Source organism: Fusarium pseudograminearum, chromosome 1 (genome assembly GCF_000303195.2).
Source record: "Fusarium pseudograminearum CS3096 chromosome 1, whole genome shotgun sequence".
Lineage (NCBI taxonomy): Eukaryota > Fungi > Ascomycota > Sordariomycetes > Hypocreales > Nectriaceae > Fusarium > Fusarium pseudograminearum.
In genome coordinates this window covers 7,145,343-7,160,034 of record NC_031951.1, presented here as the reverse complement: position 1 = coordinate 7,160,034, position 14,692 = coordinate 7,145,343, and the positions used below count along the sequence as shown (strand labels likewise).

The 14,692-nt window shown below is 46.7% G+C and overlaps 6 protein-coding genes across 6 annotated transcripts, besides 2 other annotated features; all 6 read right to left on the bottom strand.

Moving 5' to 3' along the window:
• Window positions 1-27: 27 nt before the first annotated feature.
• FPSE_00601 (uncharacterized protein) lies at window positions 28-1,766 on the bottom strand (the record flags this gene model as incomplete). Its single annotated transcript, XM_009253721.1, has 6 exons — window positions 28-526; window positions 575-887; window positions 943-1,114; window positions 1,164-1,327; window positions 1,379-1,643; window positions 1,698-1,766. 6 exons carry the CDS (start codon window positions 1,764-1,766, stop codon window positions 28-30), a joined length of 1,482 nt encoding a protein of 493 aa, XP_009251996.1.
• Window positions 1,767-2,531: 765 nt separating this feature from the next.
• FPSE_00600 (uncharacterized protein) lies at window positions 2,532-3,383 on the bottom strand (the record flags this gene model as incomplete). The annotated part of the gene is made up of 5 exons (XM_009253720.1): window positions 2,532-2,842; window positions 2,877-2,934; window positions 2,995-3,087; window positions 3,145-3,267; window positions 3,327-3,383. 5 exons carry the CDS (start codon window positions 3,381-3,383, stop codon window positions 2,532-2,534), a joined length of 642 nt encoding a protein of 213 aa, XP_009251995.1.
• Window positions 3,384-4,199: 816 nt separating this feature from the next.
• FPSE_00599 (uncharacterized protein) lies at window positions 4,200-8,258 on the bottom strand (the record flags this gene model as incomplete). The annotated part of the gene is made up of 7 exons (XM_009253719.1): window positions 4,200-4,529; window positions 4,581-5,247; window positions 5,298-5,850; window positions 5,911-7,260; window positions 7,314-7,461; window positions 7,514-8,090; window positions 8,152-8,258. The coding sequence occupies 7 exons, from the start codon at window positions 8,256-8,258 to the stop codon at window positions 4,200-4,202; spliced, it is 3,732 nt and encodes a 1,243-aa protein (XP_009251994.1).
• A 227-nt stretch (window positions 8,259-8,485) lies between these two features.
• Window positions 8,486-8,507: a repeat region.
• Window positions 8,508-8,576: 69 nt separating this feature from the next.
• On the bottom strand, window positions 8,577-9,964 carry FPSE_00598 (uncharacterized protein; the record flags this gene model as incomplete). The annotated part of the gene is made up of 2 exons (XM_009253718.1): window positions 8,577-9,737; window positions 9,788-9,964. 2 exons carry the CDS (start codon window positions 9,962-9,964, stop codon window positions 8,577-8,579), a joined length of 1,338 nt encoding a protein of 445 aa, XP_009251993.1.
• Window positions 9,012-9,117: a microsatellite.
• A 1,662-nt stretch (window positions 9,965-11,626) lies between the features above and the next one.
• FPSE_00597 (uncharacterized protein) lies at window positions 11,627-12,046 on the bottom strand (the record flags this gene model as incomplete). Its single annotated transcript, XM_009253717.1, has 1 exon — window positions 11,627-12,046. One exon carries the CDS (start codon window positions 12,044-12,046, stop codon window positions 11,627-11,629), a length of 420 nt encoding a protein of 139 aa, XP_009251992.1.
• Window positions 12,047-12,702: 656 nt separating this feature from the next.
• On the bottom strand, window positions 12,703-14,544 carry FPSE_00596 (uncharacterized protein; the record flags this gene model as incomplete). The annotated part of the gene is made up of 5 exons (XM_009253716.1): window positions 12,703-12,805; window positions 12,856-13,048; window positions 13,099-13,143; window positions 13,194-13,463; window positions 13,677-14,544. 5 exons carry the CDS (start codon window positions 14,542-14,544, stop codon window positions 12,703-12,705), a joined length of 1,479 nt encoding a protein of 492 aa, XP_009251991.1.
• Between the last annotated feature and the right edge of the window lie 148 nt (window positions 14,545-14,692).

Below are 14,692 nucleotides of genomic sequence, written 5' to 3'. Positions count from 1 at the left end.
TTAACCAGGAATCTGAATATCATTTTCTTACTTGGATATCTTGAATCCAGAACGGCGTAAATTCTGAAAAACACCGTTTGGGTCATACTTTTTAGATGCCTTTCGAATAACACCAATGCTATCGGAACCATAATGCGATATTGGGTCCTGATCTCCGGTTGCATAGTTGAGATAGACCCAGTCCTTTCTTATGCCTAACTCCGTCGCATAAGCGTCAACGGCGGCCTTGAACTCTTGTCTCATTGGATCGATCATGTCTTGGGTCTCTTTGGTATCAGCGGTGACAGCGATGAGCCACATAAGCCAAGGGCCTTCGGCAACGATGTTTTCCAGTCCAAGGATATCACCGCCGCTTTCTTGACCTTGTTTCACCATCGATGGTGTCATTGGCTGGAACTGTACAAGCACATTGAACTTGGAGCTGGGTGCAGCAGCTCTCATCCTATCGACACACTCCTCAAACTTCTCGTACACAAACTTCATGATACGAACATCATTGCTGGTGGTTCCTGTCATCCAGTTCGCGCTGTAACCCATCAGTTCTAAACAGAAGACTTTGAGAAAATGCACTTACTAGAGACCAAGTGGAGTTGGTCCGGTGAACTGTGGTATAAGATCGGCGATCTTTCCTTTGGCTGTCGTATTTGAGATACTAGGAACGCGAAACAGATCTGAGAACGAAGCAGGTGACTCAACAGCATCGGAATTGGAAACAACTGAAAGAAGATGGTACTGCTCCCCGTCCCACAGCATGGAGGCGGTAAGCTGCGAGGCAGGATCTTTGTCATTGTTCTCGGCGAAGTTAATGTATTTTTCAAAAACAACGTCTCGCCGAGATGTTTCAAAGTAGATGAAGCCTGCCCAAAGTTGATTCGACTCGACAACACCTGAAAGAAAAAGGCTTTGTTAGAATGTGGCCAAAGTTCTCAAGGCTGTACATACGTTGATCTATTCGAGTGACGAATCCCAGATTCCCAGAACCACCTTTCAAACTTTTCCACAGGTCAGAATTGTGGGTTTTGTTTGCATTTACGACCTGGCCATCGGATAAGACAACCTCGAAATTGACGACTTGATTGCAACCAAAGCCTCGGACATTGGCGTGGAAAGAATACTGGCGATGTCAGTACACGCTCTTCATTTCAGAAAAAGACAATACTGACCCCTCCGCCAGTGATAAAACCACCGACACCAACGGGGGAAGCGCGTCCACCAACGGCTGTGACGCCGTATGGCTCGAGAGCTTTGTACACCTCACCCCAGTTAGACCCGGGCTTTATGCTGGCGATTTTGGTCTTGGTGTCGTACCATGTCTGGTTCATGTATCCTGTATATTTATGAGCAAGCAGGTGCTAAATTTTTGACAAGGATGTACTACCAAAGTCAACAGTTATACCATCCTCGACAGCGTTCGAGTTGCGATACGCCGAGTGCTTTCCGCTACCCATACCAAACTGACATTGGTGAGTGGTAATAACACTCATGAGGGCTGAGACGTCTTCGGTAGTGCGAGGCATTACCATGCAGGAAGAATGGAGAGCTGCGTTGGCCGAATAGTAGGTGTCCAATCGCTCTTTATACTCTATCGTGCCAGACATGTATACTGCCCCGTTAAGTTGTGGAATCTTTCGAAGTTCAGAGCACTGAAGACACAGCATCAGCACGTACTTAGTTCAGTAAATGCAAATCAGACGTACACAAGACGATGGTATCTCAGCATTTGCTAATACGCAAAGCGCCCAAAACCCAACGCCAACATAACGCATGATAGAGTAATGGAATCTCGCAACTCAGGGAAGCATAAAATTTAGTGACAATTAAGCTTCGCTATCGGTGGTACCATTGAAGGAAATGAGGAACAGTTCGCTACAATAGCAGATTTAAATCAACAAAGAGGAGCGGAGACGAGCCACGTCCACAATGTGAAAAGTGGACATGATCTGATCTACCCTGCTAATGATCGCCAGTCGAGGAGCTGAAAGCATCCCCTAATGTACCCATAAGGTGGTAGGTATGCATGTGACACGGGAACAGGGATAGAATTTCAGGAGTCACCACATAGGTAGCACCTCGGGGTATCAGAAATGACCGCTAGGAACATAAGAGACAAAATTATTAGGCCAGCTTATGCTGCTTAGACTAAGGTTCTTAGACTACTTATTTTATACCCTAAGACTTGAGAGGCCACCTTTTCTGCTACCCACTAGGTAGCAGTCGTTGCAGTCGTTGCTTTGACATTCTCTAACCGAGCCTCCACTTTTGCCTTAGTATGCTGTCCATCTTGGAGTTATTGACAAGCCCCTGTTGCTAGGAAAGACAAAGAGGATATGTGTCTTTCCGAGTTTTCACATTAAGACGCCACTTTATGAATAGTTCAGAAGTTTGGGAGTTAAATTGACAAGAAGCCTGATAGGGCCTCGGAAGAAAGTAATCTAGTCTACTCTAGTAGTTCAAAATCTTCTATTATTGAGGTCCGAGTCCTGGATCCCCGCTTTCCCAGGATGTCGCAATGCAACACTCATCGTAGTTATTCACGCAACCATGATGTAGTCGATCAACAGACTAGCAGTTGCTTCTTCCAACAATAACGTTGTATCTGTCAGTATCGAACTGCTGACCCCGAACGAACCATGCGGTCCAACTAGGAGCGCAAGGCCTGACTGTACAAGGCGGGCTGCTGGTTTTCGACTGGCAGCTTGCAATAATGCGATCCACATAGTCAGCCAGGTAGCTGCACCTGGGTTGGATGTAGTGGCTGTTGTCGTTGCAAAGCCAGATAGCATCGCCATAAGAACAGGAGATGCGAGCGCACTTGCCAGGACCGCCATCCACACCACATACACTGGTACCCAAGGAGCGAAGGTACCTTTGCTCACGTTGGGCTGCTTTCACATCAACATAACCGGTTCCGCCAACATTGCAAATGATGTTAGACTAGGTTATTGGTTAGACTGTTGTGTCGCTAAAAAGATTGAAAATGAAGATATATCTTACTGGGTTTCGTGCTTCAAGCCCAGATGACTCGGCGGGGTCTTCTTCCACCAACTCGAACTCCGGGTTAAGCTCCTTGATCTGAGAGATAACCGACTAACACTTGTTGTTAGTATATTTACGAACAGCTAACAGTGTTTGCAGAAGTCTTACCTCAATAGTACCGTTCAGGGAGACAGGAGCCTCTCCCTCTTTGATAACACCTTTCCATTGCATAGGAACAATTTCGTAACCCGCCAGAGGGTCAGAAACCACCTGACTGCCGTCAGGAAGAGCCTAGGGGATAGTCAGCACACTGTTGATTGTCTTTTTGAAGACTGGAACGTGAGCTTTACCGCAGCAGCGACAGTCACTGCAGCGCAGTGAAGAACGAGCGAGGTCACAGCCTTCATCTTGAGAATTTGTTGATTTGTAGATGAGGTTGAAGCAGAAGACTAGTGGTTGAGGATTGCGTTGTCGATTGAGCTGTCGACTACAAACCAAAGGGACAAAGGCAGTGGTCTTTATAGTTTTCTCAGCTCTTTGCTTTTCGAAGTCTCCTACTAGCACCTTCCTTTCCTGTGAACATCCACGAACATCGTGACCAGAACTGAGGTCTGCCAAGGACCCTAGGTGGCTCGTATACTTCGTATCAAGGGTGTATCTATGGAACAAATCCCTCGCATGTTCACTAGCTTCAGTAAACTGTCTGTCCTCTTGGCCAATTCGTATATAGCCAAAACATTTCCCTTGTATCTGCATCTTGGCACTTAGTATCTTGATCCTTCGAAAGCACAGGCTATGCTTAATGCAGACAGGAATTACTAGCGGTTAATTAGGGTTAGGAAACGGAGACTTCTTATTGGCCATTAAAGGTTATTAACCCATGTCGTCTAATACTGTAGGTCGTTTCCCGTGGCATTTAGTTGCCAGCAAATGCGGAGATATAATTAATAGACCTTCCAGACACGTCGAAGGATTCAGCTAATTAAAACCGCTCACCGTATCTTTCCTCAAGTCCTTTCTTTTCTATCCTTATTTATTTAACTCTATTTAATAGGTTAACTTAAAAGCCAATTATTATTATCTCTGAGTATTTAATATCCTATCTTTTGCAGTTGAGATATAGTCTATTATTTTAAAGCTGTTTGATCATTAGCATTTAGATACAATGTAGATAATATGTGTTATTCGTTTATTACTATTATTATTTTGCTCCAAGTATCTTCCTATTTCTTAACAGACTTTGATGCTTTCTCCTTCGATGGCTTCTCCTTTGAAGACTTCTCCTTGGAAGATATTCCTTTAGAAGTCTTTTCTTTTGTGTCTTTCTTCTTATTTGGCTTCTCGGAGTCCTTTGTCTTTGTCTCAGTCTCCTCGGAAACATAGGTAACCAGTGCCCAAAGATGACATGGGTACTGTATCTGTACTTGCATGTGTTCTTCATTTGCTAACTTTTGACGTGTCGCGTTTCTTTCCAGCAGATTCGCTTCGTAAGACAAATCAATGTAAAAATCTTCGACCCCATGTTCGACGAATGGCGTGTCATACATACACTCCTAAGAGTAAATGTTAGTATGGGGCACTTTTTCTGCAAGAAACATGCCAACATACTTGCTCTTGCATATGAAGGCAATGTCAATCGGAGTTTTGCCATGCCGGTCTTTCTGGTCTAGCTTTGCCCCTGGCATCTCGGATACCAGTTCCATCGCATCAACACAGTCTAAAGTGGCCACCCAGTGAACCAAACTGCGCCCTTCTATATCGCGCTGACTGGGATCGACACGGCCGCTTTCGAGAAGTAGGATGAGACATTCCTTGAAACCAGCGTCGGCAGCGGCCTGAACAGCTGTTCTGCCCAACCGGTCCTGCAGTGTCAGACTGGCACCGCCCTGGATAAGAACCTGACAGCTATTATAGTTGCCTAATTGTGAAGCATAGTGTAACGCGCTACGGCCAGAGTGATCTATCTGATCGATGTTCAGCGTCAACCCACCCCGGCGCAGGCAAGTTTCTATCATATCTCCCCATTCGTTCATAGCGGCATGATGTAAAAATCCTTTGCCTGACATATCAAGATGGAAGCACAAATTCCGGTAGCCACAAGCCGCCAGTAGTCGCTCGCATATGTCCTTGTCGCCATGTTTTGCTGCAAGAACCAAGGCGCTGAGATGTACTCCTTTAGCAATCGGGAAGGCCTCTGAGTGCTCGATGAGAACCAAGGCCATTGATTTCAGGCCCCAGTAAGTAGCCAGAGTCAGCGGTGTCCGACCTAACCTGTCGGTCAAGTCAAGCCGAATGCCTGGCTTGTTCAGGAGCAGACGTACAACATCTCAGAGATGCGCTCAATAGGACCGCATTCAACTTGATCATGTAGCATGGTACCGCCTTGCTTGTTTCTCGCGCTGAGGTCCGTCATTGGGTGACACAATAGCTCATCGTACAAGTCCCAAGCTTCTGCCGCAAGGGCAAGTCTGAGGTTGGAAAGAAAAGATTCTTTGGGAAGATTTGGGTTTGCTCCCAGATCAATAAGCAAAAGGGCTACTATACTTCCAAATTCACTGTTCGCGTTCATGCAACAGTATTGAAGTGCTCTCCCAGGGCATGATGACCATGTCTCGTCCATGTCATAGCCATGGCCCTGAAACCTGCGTGCAAGAGAGAATGCAACAGCTTCAGGCATATTGCTGAGGACAAATCGTAAAGGTGTCGTTCCGTAGTATTTTCCCTCCGGCCATAGCGAGTTCAAAGACCATATGCTCTTTTCCCCAGCTGTATCAGAGAATAGTAGCCACATGGGGTCGTGTCTTGCAAATCCTTCGATATGCCATAGAAAGTGGCTACTGGCGTAATCAAGAAAGGGGTACTTTTCGGTAAGTTCTGTTAAATTAGATATCAGCACATTTAGAGGCTTCAAATACCGTTGCCAAACATTCTCACCGTTATGATCTGTTTCAATCGAAGCACTTTCCAACATATCCTGCAACTTGAGGTAGATCAGACAAGCCTTGGTGATGGTTTGACGTCCCATCTCGATGATATCCTCGAAGTCACTCCGGCTCTCTAGGTAGTCTTTGAGTGATAAATGAATAAGAGCCATTGTGCCATCATCTTGAAAAGATATCAGATGTGGAACCTCTCTTTCTATCACTGCATTCAAATTTTGGTAAGGCTCGAAATCGGTAGACCGCTCTATAGGCCCTCTCGATCGGCAGATGCCCAGGATTGTCCCAATCTCAACTTCGGTCATGGGACGCGCAGCTGCGGCCAAGATAGCGAACATCTGTAATACATCTTCAAGAACAGAATTGTCGATCCTTTCGATCAACTTATCGTAGAATGTTACCATGCTGGTACCCGCTGAAAGGACATCGTCTAATCTCTCTATTATCGTAGTTTCATTCCAAAATAGACCTGTGTGGAAGTCTTCCCATGTGAGCACAGCCACGAGGAACATGCCAGCTGCAGTAGTTGAAATGGAGGCAACAATTATCTGTTGTAGATCTGGTGTGATAGAGGCGTTGAAACTCTCGTTCTCAGTTTTGAAGTCATCAATGGAGCTTTGAAGATATATCTCAATGTCCCTCCTCATATCAACATCGCCAAGATGCAACATTTCAATTCCTTTGAGCTCATGGCTACTTAATTCAGTACTTGGGCGACTTGAGATGAACGCTTTCAGTGCAATGTGTTGCCTGTGAAGGTTGGTAGCAATTCCGGACAGGCCAGCAAGAACAGCAGTGGCAACAGTAGCACCAAGCTCTTCGATGGCGTCAATGATAATAATGACACGACTCATAGTTTGTATGGAAAGAACCTGTTGCAAAGCTTCCCACATCTTTGTGGTTGACATATCGAAAACTGTTCCCCCTAGTTTGCGACTTTCTACTCGGTTACGTACAAGTATACCGCAACGTGGATTGAGCTGAATGAGTTGGTGCAACAGAGTGCGGAGTACTGTCTCCTCGGTATTCAAGACAGTATCCATATATGAGCAAAAGAGACTGACAACAAGGTAACCGGAATCCGAGTCTTTGTTCGACTCGCAAGATTGAATATGCTCTGCCACGCATCTTGTGAGAACACTCTTTCCAGATCCCGCGAAACCAGTGAGCAGAAGTAATGGCGTCTCAGTAGACTCTAGCCATTTCACGTACTTGGGATGGCTGAATATCCATTCGCAAGTGCCATTCTGCGATTGGCGAGGCCTCATTTGCGCAGCTTTAGGATCAAGGCAGAACAGAGCGTCAAGAAGTTCTCGATTGTCAGCTTCTATCGAGGTCAAGCATCCTGAGCAATCATGTTAACAGTATAACTACGTAAGAAATCATATAAACACTGACCTTCCGCAAGTTGCTTTATAGAAGACCAGATTGGAAGATACTGATGAGGCTTTTTTGGCGAAACTTGAGCAAGGCCTCGATGATTGGCAGTGACTGGAACAGCACGCTCGTTGGGAAGGCCCAGAATTGCTGAGAATGGTTCTACCACCTAATTTCTACTGTTAGAGAGTATGCCAATGTCTTGAGTTGCTTGCTTTTACCATGCTTCGTCCCGTTGGTAGTTGTTCGTAAAAGGACACGATGACAATAGACTTCAAAGGATATCTTGCGTGCTGAGAAACCGCTTCCAGCTCGGCAGAGGATATCTGAAGAGTCTTCAACAGATCAGATCTTGCACCGGTACCAAGCGTTGCGTTATTGATAAGTTTTGACAGCAGACGTGCATGGGATGCAACTCGAGAGCCTCTGTGAGGACAGCCGAGAAATACAACACCGGCAACACTCTGAGATAGATGCTCGAGATCCTTGTTCAGTGTGATCTGGACGAGGAACTCCTTGAATACGACGCCGCCGAGGCTATGGCAGATAAAGAGTAGAGGTCGGCAACGTTCTTGTGAGCTTTGGCGAAATATCTCCAGCCGATTAGCTATATCGAGGGCGTAATCGCAGATCTGGGAACGAGACTTTCCGAAAAGTACAACTGAATCATATCCAAAACTCATGATTCGCTCTTCGGGGACATGAATTGGTAACGAATCTCGCAGCCAAAGATGCCGATCTTCCTTTTCCGTCCATGTTTTTAATGGGTGGCCACCAAGACCATGGATTGCGACAATACTGTTTAGAAATCAGAACCCAAACAGCCTCGCGTAAAAATACTCGGTGTTACGTCACCTACTCGACCAAGTATTTACTTTCGTCGTATAGTTCATCGGAATTAGGGTGGAGGATAAACAATCCGTGTCTTTCATGGTTCTCATTCTTGGTAGAGTTCGACTGGGCCATATTGGTCTGGTATTGATGCAAACCAGGTCCAGAATCAGAATGCAGAAAAAATAGCAACATGGCCAGTTCAGGTTGAGGCGGGGTTTAGACACTGCACAGCCGAATATGCAATAATGCGTTGTTTCTTTTACAGCCTACCTTTACTCGTTCAGCCTGACAGGGCGTAATCTCACACCCGAACATACGTACATTATTGGATCGAATGCGGCCCAATGCAAAGAGCAGTCATTTTTTAAAAATAATTAAAAACATACCAAACACCAAATCCATGCAAATGTGACGACAGTCATAACCACAATCCATCTTTCCTCATGTCCATCACAAGATTAAAAAGCTTCCCAGCATAGCCGAGACGAACACCATGCCTAGACTGGCAGCAATCCTCAACCCATCAGATTGAGCAGCATCCGAAGATGAGTTGTCACCCGAGCTTGAATCCGCGCCGCTGTCTGTCTCTTCCGCATCATCGCCATCAGTACTCTGGGGTCGGAAAGGCTTGACAGCGCGTGTGCTACCGCCACGAGAAGTGCCGGTCTCCTCTGTATCGTCGGTCTCTGAAGGGGAACCGGAGTCAGTGGCAAGCACTTCGTCGTCAGTTGCTGTCGGCTTGGCCTTTCCAGAGCGACCAGCGCTTCCTTGACCCCGGGCGCAAGATCCATCATCGGAGTCGGCACAGTTCTGAGAAGCTGCGCCAGTGTTCTCTGGTGCCGAGTTGCCAGCAGGTGAAGCACCAGGTTTAGAGTTATCGCCTGAATCGCTGCCACTACCACCTTCGTCGCCATTGCCATTTCCACCGTTATCGCCACCAGAGTTGCCTCCATCACTACCCGCACCGCCTTCAGAACCGTTACCACTGCCAGGTGCATCGCCTGCAGGCTTGCCAGCATCGCCAGGGTTGTCTTGAGGCTGAACAGCGGGAGGTGCCGGAGGTGCAGTGGTAGGAACTTGAAGCTTGCCATCCGACACCTGACTAACAGGAGGAGCAGTGATGACAGGAAGTTCCATGTCATCACAAGGCGTCGTGCGAACTTGAACTTGTCCATCACCAATTTGGCACATGGGCACCGCAATTGTAGTGGGAACCTCCTTGGTTGTACCATCAGACACAACAGTCACAACAGTTGTTGCAACGACGCTGCTTCCGACAATCCTCTTCTTGGGCGCAGACTTGGAAGAACTTCCCTTACCACAGGGCATGACACCAAACTCGACAGGCTCACATTGCTCTGCCCAATCGCGATCGTACAGGTTGTAGAAATCGCCCGACTTGCACTGCCAGAAAATAGCTGAAGGACCAAGAGCGAGAGTACCGTTGGAACAGACGGAAAAGCCAGAGGTGTAAATTGCGCCAGACTGAGCGGGCTTGTCAAATTGGAATTGGTAGCTGTCGGAGATGTAACCCGTGCGACCTTGAGCATCTTTGAGTACTCCGTCCTTGAGGTTAAGGACAAGAACACCCTCGCCGTTGCATGAACGCTTCTATTATTTGTCAGTTGATGGGATTTTATCTGCAGGTTCAACCGACTGACCTCGCTAAGATCGCGTTTCATGTTGCTAGGCTTGAAGATCGTCACTTCGAATTGACCACCGTATGATGTTGTGCATCCTTTGGGGGGACCATCTTTGGGGCTGATGTCTTCTGTGACTGCTTGGGGGACGGCGAAGGATGTGGCGACGAGAGCCAAGAAAGCCAGTGAACGTCTCATTGTGATGTGATGGAAAGTGTTATAGACGGATGAAACAGGAGTGAAGAGTTGAACCCCTTTGCTGTACGATTGGAAGATTGTGGTGATGATGATTTTTCTCAATAGCGAGAGATGGCCAGCTTGATATACATGGTGAGGACCCTGCCATTGTATTCTGGAACAGCATGCTAACCTCCCTTCGCCTAAAGGCACTTTACAAAGAATACTGCATTGTTCGCACGACGAGACACGTCAACCCGTGTGGCTGGAAACATCTTCCCGGTCCAGAATTACGCTCCAAACAATGCCACAACCACTAAAGTGGTTTTCAGGAGTCGCGCATACCAGTCGGTTGACTTCAAAAGGTGGTAACAATGGCTGGCAAGGACTCATTATGCAGGGAGAGACATTTTCCTCAGGACATCGTTCTCACGTGTGGCTGGAACTGCGCAGATAAAAGCTGATGAAACGCACTAAATGATAGGAAAATAGACTGGACTGGAATTCTGTTATTCTCAATTAGATCGCAGCGTGTTTGAGGGAGGTAATATGGGTTGAGAGGAATGAAGTAGTACCCAATGTCTCACCCCGTGATGGGCGGATGTCTTCAGGGATGGGCCTGACCTCCTCAACCATAGCCGAGGGAAAGAATTTTTCGAAAATCGGGGCACTCGTATCCATAAGAAGATCGTTCAATTGTTCAGAGAACGATGAGGGTGGATGATGCATTGAAGTTGTATCTGTTCTATGATCCGAGCTAAACATATGTGAATAGAATGTGTTTTCGCCCAGATACATTCGACTAGAGCAATGGAGGGGATATAACATGATGTTCTGATGAATGATCCAGTCAATTAATTGATGTCGTAAAGTACTAAATATTAAGAAGTTTCGAACCGAAATGAAGTTGTCGCGATGGCCAGATCTACAGGGGCCATGCAAGGGAGTGGCGCTAAGACATTGTTGTCCTTTACAAGGGTCAAACGCGACTTCCCGCCATCTTACAGGGTAAGCGAGGAATGTGACGAACCGATACAAAGAAACCTTCAAATGGAATGAACACGACGATTTGGGTGACTGATATTGAGTGACTGCATCAATTAAATGTTGGAAATGGCTGATACAACTTTTGAATATGCGTATTTTGATGTGGCAGTGTGACTGAGCTGTACCCAGCCCTGGAAACAGGCCTGATGCATTTTTGTTATTCAACATATGATGACGGATCCCATTGGCCGTTCAAACATAACACCTATTGATATTGCACAACATACAATCTTCATTATTCAAGACAATCGCTCGAGTATCTTTTCTAAAGCATCCATCAACAATGGCGGGTTTGTTTGATGAGGTGAATGACCTGTATCAAGCTCAAACACAGGCACACTACGACCTCCCTGTTCCTCAAGCCGAGCAATAAACATTCTCTGTGCAGCCTCCGGAACTAATACATCCTTCTTAGTGAGTATCCAACTCGAAGGGATTAGCTTGTGGAAACCGTCGTACGTCTGTTCGTCCCCAAACACTCTTGTGGCCTGGTAGACATGGGAGGCGGCTTGAGCCAGTGAAAGTCCTTGCTCTTTGGTGAGTTCACTGTAAAAGCACATTGCTGTGTCTTCATCGCAGACAAGGTAATCACCCTAAATTATTTACGTCAGCACTTGTCTACGCGACTAGATGGTCTCAACTTGCCTCGCGGCGGGGATAGCGACCCGGATTTGCCTCATATAGCCCCCTTGTGCTTTTGCCCGGCGGCGCAAAGATGGAAGCCAGGAAGACCAGATGAGTGATCCCGCCTTTTAAACCAGATTTTTCGCGGTCAACGCGAGCCAGGCCACGAGTAGCCTCGGTTCCAACCATGCCTCCATACGAATGCATAAGCAGCACAACACCCTTTCCGTGATCTATATGCTTGTGGAGGACTGATGATGCTTCTTTCACGTCGTCAGCCAATCCAGGTGCTGGATCAATAGTTTCTTCTCTCGACGACTTCAGACGAACAACTTCGACAGGGTATCCCTTGTCTTTGACTGATTGCTGGATGGTGCTCCAAAAGCGAGGGAGACTGAAGTTGCCGGGTACAATAACTACTGCAGGCTTCATGGCTGCGCGTATTTAGGTGATGATTGAAGACATAAAAAAGAGATAAAAGAAGGCTGCTGGGGAATGAGGGGAAATATTCATTTATTAGTAGGCTTGAAGGATTCATGATGCGGCGCGGCTTACGTGGGATGTTAGCATTTACAGTCACTCAAGTACGTGTTTCTACAATGGTTCAGTCTAGGTAGATGGCGAAAGTGTATCTACATCTGCCACGGACACGATTTCTTTGTATTGGTTAGGTAGGTAGGTAGTATGGATATCACATACGCGACAAAAATAAAAAAAAGATGTGGTAAAGGTGGAATTAAACCACCGAAGCTGGACGAACAGGGAATCGAACCCTGGACCACTCCCAATGAAGAACTCGGAGCCGAGAACATGCTAAGGGAGTATTATACCACTAAACCATTCGCCCGGAATTGCTTTGTGATTGGTTGAGATTTGACCTCGTTTTTGGGGTATACAAACGCACGTTTCGCCGTGCCACTAGCTGTCGCAATCATCTTCTTCAACATCTCATTCAACTGGCCATGAATGTCACGATATCATCACTTCCTTGGGATAAATGCGATATTTGTTTCATAGATAGGCCTCTTAGGTTCAATACCGATCACCACACAACGCCGCCGCTTGTCATCAATCATAAATAATCCAACTCAGTCCATGTCCTTCATGAGCTCACTGTCCTTGTCAAGCTTGGTCCATTTGTCCTTTCCATCCGGAATGTCCACTACTCTTGAAGTGTAAAAGATGTGACATCTACTCCAGTTAGTTATCTATTTATAACTCAATGTCTGATTACAACTTACTGAGGTTGGAAATTCTCGCGGAGTTGAGGAGTGTCGAGGTTCAACAGCGTGGGAAACAGAAGGACCATGTTTCGACCTTCGTCCATGATCCAACTTCCACACTCAGCGCAGCCCACCTTGCAGGGAAGGATGTGCTCGTTCTTGCCGGAAGAGGTCTTGTAGAAACGCAGGTTCTTGACACCGTTTTCGAAAGCTGAGATGTCAGTATGTGTTTAGACTAAGACCAAACGAGGGGAGACAAACCAAGATCGGTTTTCTTAAAAATGGCTGCCCATTGAAAAGGAGCACCTGGAATTGGTAAGTTATAGTAGGGAGCTAGGTTAAAGTGGATTGCTCACCATGGATCTTCTTGCAGTCAATGCAATGACAGTACTTGGAAGCAAGTGGTTTATCACTGTTCAGCCAATACTGCACTCGACCGCAGTGACACGACCCGTGAACCTTTTTCTCAAAGTTCTCTCGCTTCTCGGTAGCTTCATCAGGTCTCATGTAAGGAGGCTGAGTTTCCCAATCATCGTGGTTGTCATGGGAAAACTCATGTTGGTGGTTTTCCATGTGCTTCTTGTCATTGTCTTCAGAACCCATCTTGGCGAATTGGATATGTAATACTTGGCAGGATAATAATAAACAACCTTGATGTCTAAAGTATCGTATTAAAAAATGGAAAATAAATAATCTGGGGTCTTTGTAGTGTCGCGTGCCTACCCCTGATGGACGTGGCGCACGGTTGTCGTCATAGATATCATCAAAAAATGACAGCTTCTCCATCACGACTACGATATATGACCGTCATATATTCCCTCCCTGCACTTTTGAATCACAATTCAATATGTCATTGATCATCTCGGCCCACTTCCACGGCTCGGAGCTTTCCTCCGTCCTCGCGTTGTAGTACTCCCAGCCCATGACGCCGCCGATACGTGGATATTTCCTCACCAGCTCCCCGAGACACTTTCGCAGTTTTGCTTCTTTCACGTAGCCTGAGCAGTTGGACGGGTTGGTCACCAGCCCAATCACCACTTTCTCCTGCGGCCATCCGCGCGCGATTATCCTGTCATAATCGTGTGGCTCGCTCATGTCACCCCAGCCGCAGTAGAATTGCGTGTTGTACCATGCTATGCGCGACCCGAGACCTTTTTCGAGCTCTTCCATGTTGAAACCGCCCAAGTTTTGCTCATTGCGCAACGCTGGTGCGACAGGCGCGAGAGTCACGAGGAAGGATTGACCAAAGTCGGTTTTGAGATGGTCGATCAAACGAATTACACCGCCGAGAGACATTGCTTCTTCAATATCCAGGTCTAAACCGTCGAAACCAGCCCATTTGATCATTTTGCGCAGTGGCTGGTACCATTTGTGAAAGCCTTCAAGGGAGCCGTCAAGCTTTGTGTACGACCCTTGAGCTGCACCGCCGAGCATGCCGAGGACTTTAATACCTGCCGCTTGAAGCTGCTTGACTTCATCCCAGAGAGGGATAAATTTGTCTGCATCGTAGAGATCATCGTTGAGGGTGATACGCGTTGGCGTGTTGAGGTGAATAGCCGCGACGATGACGTGTGTGACGCCTACACTCGGGAGAATTGTGGGTTGTAACGAGATGTATCTGTCGTCTTTGTACTGAGTCTGATGGTAAAAAACAATGCGCTTGTAAGGCTTTGCCTCCGAATCAGATTCACTTCCTTTGACGAGCATCTTGTCTTTGTTCTAGATAATTGATGATGAATGTCGGAAAAGGCGGAGGTTGGCGGTGACAAGGATGATGTATCGGTGTAGTCTTAGTCACCAGCCTCGTTTACATTCCAGCGAAAGTGATCAGATAATGTCTGAGAATTAGCAATAC